This window comes from Branchiostoma floridae, chromosome 1 (genome assembly GCF_000003815.2).
Source record: "Branchiostoma floridae strain S238N-H82 chromosome 1, Bfl_VNyyK, whole genome shotgun sequence".
NCBI lineage: Eukaryota > Metazoa > Chordata > Leptocardii > Amphioxiformes > Branchiostomatidae > Branchiostoma > Branchiostoma floridae.
In genome coordinates this window covers 21,935,583-21,944,332 of record NC_049979.1, presented here as the reverse complement: position 1 = coordinate 21,944,332, position 8,750 = coordinate 21,935,583, and the positions used below count along the sequence as shown (strand labels likewise).

Sequence of the window (8,750 nt, the reverse complement as noted above, 5' to 3'; positions counted from 1 at the left end):
TCCGTAAGCATGACATTAGTGTTCTGACGTTGGGGTAGTAATTAGCTAACTTCCTAAGCTAGTTAGCCCTATTCCATAAGAGTTGTCCTTGCGGGATAACCAAGCACTTCTGCTGTGCGTTTAGTGTAACATTGCGTACAAAAGTACACACATGAAGCGATCTCCACATTTCCTGTGGACAAAACTGTCGCGCTTAAAACAAGTGGGAGAAAGTTTTGGTCAGACATTCAAGAGAGAGTACAGGAGACGTACGGTGAACATATGACCGCATGCACTACGCGATGGCACAGACTCTTCTACCCGTACTTCTCTTCACAATATGCACGATGCTGTTTTTCCAAGGTAAGAGTCATATCAGTTACACACTTCTTCCATATCAGATGTAATCTTAGACAGAGTGGTATCAAAATAACCTCTGGAAAGAGATAGGTGTTGAGACGACACACTGGGTTGGTTAGAGGTTTATAATAAAAATCGAGAGGACTTTCAAGTCAGCAACATAGGTTTCTTCCATCTGAACGAAGAAGTGGAACGTGTCGGAAATTCTCTACTCTGCTTAAACACGGGCACTGCTTACGGCGTGTCTATTTGTGTGTTTGGTCTATCATTCCATATGCAGAGCATGTGTTTGCAACAACATGCTTGTAACGGCAATAAAAACCTGCAGTTCTTCTGGTAACTTCCATATGTAAAGTTTCTTCAAAGTCGAAGCAAGATGTCTAAGAAAAGAAAGTGAAAGGCGTAAAGCGTCTAAAGCGCCAATGCAAATGTGCAACTCGAAAGAACTTTCACTCGATCTCGTTTGGACTTGTCTATGTCCAGCTTAGGGACCGGTCATATTCGTTACTCGACCATCTTACGACCGCAAACTTTAATTCTTGGGGTAGTTGTGCATGTGTTGCACAATTTTACCCAAAAGGCTGACTTAGATGCTTGTGGGTGGTTGTTTCTGTCAACTTCGTATCACTTTTTACAAAAATATTATCATTCTATCAATAAATCGAGCTAAGAAACCTCGATGGAAAGCAGTTATATATATATATATATTTCCCCGCAAAGTATTTTCTCCCAGAAATTTTCTTCCAGTGAAAAAAACTATATAGGTGAGTATATTTATACAAAAGAAAGTTACCCGTTGACAGATTGTTTTGGACATGTTTGGCAACAACAGACCCCTCAAACAGTCAACAGCTCGTGACTGACAGTTCGTGCAGACGACATTATCACCAGAAGGACCTCTCAGAGCAGCCGTGACAAAATGATGACGTCATCTTGTCTGGTGATTAACAAAGGTTGTTGCAAACAGAAGGAAACGTTAACATTGTTATCATGAGCTAATCTCTATTTTTCAAGTAGATGTTCCTCTAGTCTTGACCGGCACTGCATGTTTCCTCAAATACTTCAGAGCTAATTCTATTTTCAACTGCGGAATAGGAAATAGATACCCCCATGAAACAAAATTAAACAACGAATAGAAAGCAGTGGAATTCACCACGCGCCTGATACAAACTCAGACAAGAACAAGAAGTCTTGCCTTCAAGTACTAGACTTATCAACCCATGATCGATGTGTTCAGAAATTCGTTTTTTTTAAAGAACTTTCGTAGAGTGGGAATCGTTGCTACCAAGTACAGTAGAGGCATCTCAGTTTAAGGTCGAGGTCTTGCTAGAGACCATCTCAAAGCAAATAAAGAGCATGATGATGTCGCTGTATTTCACAGCGGGTAAGACGCGCCCATGAAATAATACAAGGAGATCATTGGAAATATTTGAAAACGATATGTTGAAAGATACTTGCAATGTCAATTTTAATTATGATTTTAAAATTCAGAATAGACCTGTGTCATGGCATTCATAAATGGGCAATCTTGTTGTATATAGATGCACAGGGACAACTGACCTTTGACATGGCGCCTCCCATCCAATGGGCGCCTGTTGGGACAGACTACACCCTCCAGTGCCAAGCCAGTATCCCGGGGGACTATGCTGTCAACGTCTTCTTTAAGGAGGGACTTCTCATCGACACTGAAGGTGTGACTCGATCTTTCGCTGTAATATGAATTCAATCCGCCAGGCGTCTCACTGTAACTGTCCCACTACAGCAAGTACAATTGTAGTAGTGATACCTGACAATGTCTAACAGGTACTTCAACATATTATGAAGTGGTGACGGGAAAGCTATTATGCCCATTGTCTAACGATTCCTCATGGCATCTTTTACACCTCACAGCGGAGCGGTACCAGATAGTTGAGGAAGGCCTTGCCATTCGGGATGTGGGGAGGGAGGATGGCGGGAACTACACATGCGCGTCCCAGGGAGCCATCGACTTCACCATACAGGGACAGACCTTCATCACACTCATCGTGACAGGTACATGATTTCTGTTTATTTTTGTCTGTTTTAGAATTAATTTCTGTCCCATATGATTCACATTTACGGCAGAGTGACAGGAAGCGAAGGTCAGAGTGACAGGTTGTGAAGTTTTCCAGAGTTGCCAAAATCAGTATTTCATCAATCTCGTTGTGACGACCGATCCTACCTCTCTACTCCCAGACATTACAGGTCATAGGGTCAATGAAAGAATTTACTAGTTTCAAATGGTCTTTTTTTCTTTTTGTCATCCATCGTCTTAGGTCCGCCATCAGCACCAGAAGTTCTTAGATTTTCCTCAGTCAACACGGATTCTCTTGAAGTGGAGGTTTCAGCCCCGGAGGATGATGGGGGATCAACCATCATCAATTACGTCATCCAAATCCGCCAATCAGAGCAGGAGGTCGAATGGCGGGAGTTCGTCAGCCAGAATGGTAACGGTCAATCGATCGTTGAATTGACGCAGTCTTGACGAACATTGTCACATCATTTTTGTGTGTGTGCAATTTCTAAAATAAAAACGCGAGGGCGGGCATATCTGCTCTTTGTGCTCTTCTAAATGAAACACAATGAAGCTAGTAGTTATATGTATCGACCAGATTTCGAGGTTTCAATCTCCCGATCTAAAATCACTTCTGATTGTACACCGTTTGATGGGAAAGACGAAGAGGCAGTGTGGGAAATTGTGTGGAAATGGAGTGTCAAGAAAACATGTTATTGATTGGTATCGAATGGATGCTAAACTCTACAATCAACATCTAATGACCCCGTCAATATACGCTATCTCGGGAATACCTTTGCAGTACGAATTGTCCAATTGATAACACTAGTACTAGCATTGTATGAAGTATCGGCGTGGCAAGAGCCTAATGATAAGTCTACGGTAATCAGGAACTGAACTATCATAAATCGTTTGCTGATGTGGATACATGAGTATTGGTTTTCCGTTACAGTTTCCAGATTTACAACAATGAGAATCTATCTCTTCTGTCTTCATGCCCAATTGTGCAATAAATAGCACCATGTATTTTTGCTTCCATTATTGACAGCGGGACCAGTGGAGATGACGGGTCTGCTCCCGGCGACTACGTACGAGGTGCGTGTGGCTGCGGTGAATGCCGATAACGGACAGGGACCGTACTCAGCCGTGGAGACGGTTACCACACTGGGTACGCATTCACTGGCAGTATGCATGGTGTTCTTGGTTATTGCCTACGTGTAGACAGTTTTTGGTTTCGGTGTGTCTGTATGTTTGTGTCCTTATGTGTTCCTTGTTGTTTGAATACACTTTCCGTAGAGAAGCAGAGAGTGGAAAGATGGTGTCGCCACAAAATTTGTGGGAGTGACAAGAAGTAGAGTTCAGTGGGGGTAGAATTAGTCGTTTATCACTGACAGGCAGTCCAGGTCATGTGGTCAATCGAAGAGCTAATCAATGCACGGAGATGTAGTGTTTTTGGTCTGTCTGTGTTCTTGATCCAATCACACTTGGATGGACCCCTACGGGTTTTTTTAAAGTGTGGTGGGTTCTTAAACGTTCTCAGGGTGTGGCTCAAGCACAGGCCTCCGACTTTACGTCTCCAATCGAGGCTAGGCACCCGGAGATAGGTGTAAAGTAACCTTTCCTAATCCTGTAAGGGATTCGAGTCCATTGCCTTTAGACTATGAAACAACAATCCTAACAGCAAAACCACCTTGCTACCTAATGATTCTGATCTTATTTTTTTACCCAACAGATGTCGTGACCAGTGCTCTCTCAGATGCCTCTGCAGCCACCGCCTCAGCCATGGTTCCAACAGCCGACTCCTACTACACACCCCCACCCCCGGAGTCGGACATGACCGTGGTGTGGGTAGTAGTGCCCACTCTGGTGGCCGTGACGTTGGTAGTGACCGGGCTGGTCGCGCTCGGCGTACACAAGAACGTCATACACGTCAGGGGGCACAAAGTCACCGACGCAGAGAGAAGTGCGTAGCAGTGTACCAACTGACTGGGGCTACTGTACCTGACTGCGGGAGAACATTGATACAACTAGCCTGGGCGTCAGACTTCTTTGCTTTACTCCCCTCTCTCTGTCGCTTCCGAAGTTTTCGCTTCTTTTGGCTTTGTAGCAAAGACAACCGAGTTAATGGAGTATAGATAAAATGGCTGGTACCTAGGCTATGATACAACAGGAAGATATCAGCTGATCAAGTGAAGCCCTTGTCACACATAGCCGACCATGGTTGGGGGTTAGTCGTGAGCAAGGTCATGTGTGGTTTGCAGCTGGTAGTCGAGGTTACCTACATAAAGTTTACAAATCATTGTCGGGAAAAGTACTTTTTGCTTTAATGTGATTAGAGGAGCGAATTGGGGCTAGGATATGAATGATTCCAGGCTACGTATACACCCAACCTACAAGACCTTGGTTGGGGCAAGGAGGTTGAAAAAAGAACTTTTTTCAACCTCCTTGGTTGAGGAGTGTTCGGGAGTAGACTCGTGAAAAGTTCCGGAATGTGTGACTGGGGTTTAAGTAGGCACTTAAAATAACCACGTTACTTCGAAGTATCACCTGTCTTGGAAATTCATCCAATTCTTTTTTACAAAGTGTGTATATATGAATAAGATTGAGGACACGATTAAGGGGTTAAGTCAGAAACTTGTACACAGCTGCCATGGGATGTTTTTCTTGCCATTGAAGAAGTCGAAGTTGTTGTAGGTGCTGTACTTAAGTTGTTTTTCGAGCAAGGTACACTGTTAGGACTAGCGGTCATGCACTGAGCTAAGCGTGAACGTCCCTGACCCTATCATGCCGCATAATGTTATATCTGGGTTTACTTATTGTAAAATTCGTCTGGAGATACAATATACAGAACTGGAATGAATATCTTGTTTTGCCAGATGCACTCTTGTCTGTCATATTTTCGTAATATTTACAGGGTTTGGCAGATATCCAAAAATTTGACCAAAATCATAATGAGTCATCGAATTAGGTCATACCAAGTTTGCAAGCTTATTCATTTGCTATTTTGGTGACAATAGAAATAAAATCTTAGTCATCGCCAAGGGTAACGAACTATTGTGTACCAAACCAAGTGGAATAGTAGCGCTAGCATTTCAAGTGCCTTGATCCAAATCGGTGGAAATGAGGCATCTTTTCATTATAATATTTGTACAATGCCTATCTGGAGACTTTGATACACCAACCATGCAGGCTTGGACTTTTATTATTATTATTTCTTTATTTCAGGCTCTCACTGGCCCATATGACGTAGGGACAAACATGAAAAACATGAAAAAGAATATGTACAACATTTTAAGACAAACTGACAATATTATGGCTATGTGTAGAGGCGGCGCCAGAGATTGGAGAAAAATGAGTTCTTGTAAAAAGAGTCGGACCTAAGTACGGACTGTATAATGGTATTAGTAGAATTGAAAAGCCTATGTACAAAGGAGTGGCACTGTTTCCGCCATCTGGCGTCAAAGGTATCGGTATGATTGCACACGAACATTTCACTTGCGCTGCAAGATCTAGGGAAACTCATAATTCTACGGAAACAACTGTTGTAGGCAATGCGACATTTCGACAGAACAGTCGTACGAAAAGAATTCCATAACTGCGCACCAAAAAGTAGGGAACAGTGAGATGTGAACAGTGTTTTCTTAACAGTAGGTGAACAAAGACAAAATGATGCGCCAAACTGCTAATTTTTTTCACAAAGGGAACAAACACCCTAAATTATCTGAGTTATTACTTCAAACCACACCGCAAATTCCTCCTCCGTTCTGTTACAGAGCAGGATCAAAGGGGCTTTGTTGTCTCTGGTGCATGAAAACTGTTATTTTAACAACATTTGTCACATTTTAGTGTTTGTTCTGCACAGGGCTCTTGAAGAACCATCAACGTGTCCCTAATCTCTTAGATAACCTGAAGTAGCTGTTTACTTCGTTCCGATGCGGTCACAAGAACGAAGGAACGACGGGCGATAGTGGCCGATATAACGTACTGATCTGACCTGTTGGATTTACGTTATTTTCCTTTGTTTGACTTCCATAGAAACCACATTGTCACTGAAAACTTAAACGGCAATCTGATACACGTATGGGATAACCTAACATTTAATCCAAAAGCCTAAGAATGTTCTAGTCACTTGTATTGTTTTCTTACCATGGCAACGGCGTTTCTTGGCTATACTTATTAGAAAGTGAGTCACTGAGAGGGTAAAGCGATAGGGCTTCTTCCTATACAAAAGGAGGAAGAACGTTCTAGTATTGCTCCTTAGCTGTGCTCGATTGGGGAGAAGTAGCGGTGAAGGATCCTTGGTATAAAGGAAGCCAGGTGAGACATGGGAGAATGTACCAGCCCCGCGATAGCCTGGAAACCACCTGGACTGGACCTCTCCGGTATTTCTTCGGTGCTGAAGTTCTGCATACCCGGTCAGGGTTATGATCACACGCGGTTGAATTTTTACGGGGTTGATTTCTTTATTAACGCAACAGAAAGAACAGAGACCTGTCGTACGGTCAACTATAAAGTACAAAATAGAAACAGGAGATTATACTAAGCAATAAAGGTTGACATCACGAGTAAATCAGTATTAGCGTGTTAGAACGGTGGGGCTAGTCGTAGGTTTTTGTTTCTTGCAATGTTAGAGATGTCATATCTATTTAAAGATGCATTCAGATTTGCTTATGGCATATACAAAGAAATGCGAATAACTTATTACGTAAGACATCATATCTATATCGTGGAATTCATTTCGATATTGTTTTTGAAAAATAAAAATGGACAAAAATAAAACTTTTGGTCAGGGGATATTTCGTGGTATCCGCCTGTTTGTATATTCAATTTATGACTACAATTACTTCACTCCCGAAGGAGAGTTGGGCCGTCAGAAAATTGTCTAATGCTACCGTCACATTTCCAAACCGGCTTTTGGGAACGGAAAGTACTAGTATACTATAAAAGAAAAAAAAATACAAAATGTAAAAAGAAATGCATCAACATAATTTGTGTCTATTCATTGATAAACATTTCATTTTTCGTTTCCGCAAACATCCCGCGCTGCCTGGCAAAGTTAGGAAATGTGACCTTGGCATAAGGCCGGTAAAACACCCCAATGTGCCAGTCCGGGAAGTGGTTACCAGGCCAGCCCCCCTGCGGTACAGTCATACCTTACTCATGCACCTGAGAGGACGTAAACAAGGTGTGGGCGCTACCTGTGAACACGGCACCGTGACCTGTGTGATTGTAGCAGCGTCAATCTCCCATCACGCCCGGCGCACTTCAACACAACAGCCTAGGGTTACCTGGTTTGTGGCCCCACAATTTGCTACGTACACTTCAAACAAATAAACTGTATCGATATGATACTTATTACACAGTTGTCATCTAGTTTATGCTCAGACATATTGTACAGATTTTATAAAATAGCGTGCTTATGATATGGTATCAAAGCCATGCGCCTTTCGGAAAACAAAAGCTTGTCAAAAAGGCAAATTTCAACGCACAAATTCTTGGCGCTTGATGATGATAAACAACACTTGATTTCACCCGGCCGGGCTTCTAAGACACGTCGGGCTATATAATAAGCGTTCTCAGGACCAGAGGGAAACAGTTTGCACACTGAGTCGGCAGAACAAACAGTTTGAAGGCGAAGGACTGGATCACAGGACGGAGATGGCTGGCAACATTAACCTGGGCTTATTTACTGTCGCTTGCTCACTGCTGCTTACAGGTAAGTCACATGTACAGCTTAGTTACACGGCTTTTTTTCTATTTCCTCTTCTTTTCTACTACGTCATTTTCCGTTTTGGTAGACGTTAGAACTTCGTTTTCAAAATTCAGTTCCTTTTCTAGAGAAACGTCGACGTCCTATAAAACACTAAGCTATCAATGATCGGACAAACGCCAAAATCATCGTCAGTTCGTCGTCGATGGTGCCAAGTGCTTCAGACCATAAAGGTAATTGATCTACCGCCGTATCGCTTTCTGAGAAACTGATAGAGTGCCAACGAGATGCAAATAGTTACAAATCATATACATGTACTTTGGCGTGGACAAGGCCACGAATTCTCGGAAGTCAATAAGTAAAATTACGTTTTCTGTGGTAAAGTATAACATGCGCGATGAGTTCGAGTGGCCTACGAATCAAAGCGTTTTTGACGGTCTTTTACTTAGCCTTTACCAGGCCTTCTACCGTAGAGTTCAGCAAAAAGTGGAATAATTTTTCTAATGATTTCGGCCGAAGTGTGCAATAAATACAGTTAAGATTATGCAGGTTATCAACATAAAGGACATCGTTTCCTTCGTTCAAAAAAATTGATGTCCCTTGTCATTGGTCGACCAATAAAAGTTGGAACCATATTCCCCCCATATTACCCCCCTCACATTAGGCGCG

General features: G+C 42.5%; 1 protein-coding gene across 1 annotated transcript in view; it reads left to right on the top strand.

The window, feature by feature from the left end:
* The first annotated feature begins 281 nt into the window (after positions 1-281).
* LOC118415846 (twitchin-like) overlaps positions 282-8,750 on the top strand; it is a 12,575-nt gene continuing 4,106 nt past the window's right edge. Inside the window, exons 1-6 of the mRNA XM_035820738.1 lie at positions 282-342; positions 1,881-2,030; positions 2,230-2,370; positions 2,634-2,804; positions 3,420-3,539; positions 4,104-4,334. Coding sequence (XP_035676631.1) covers positions 282-342; positions 1,881-2,030; positions 2,230-2,370; positions 2,634-2,804; positions 3,420-3,539; positions 4,104-4,334 — 874 coding nt within the window. The remainder of the gene's footprint in view (positions 343-1,880; positions 2,031-2,229; positions 2,371-2,633; positions 2,805-3,419; positions 3,540-4,103; positions 4,335-8,750) is intronic.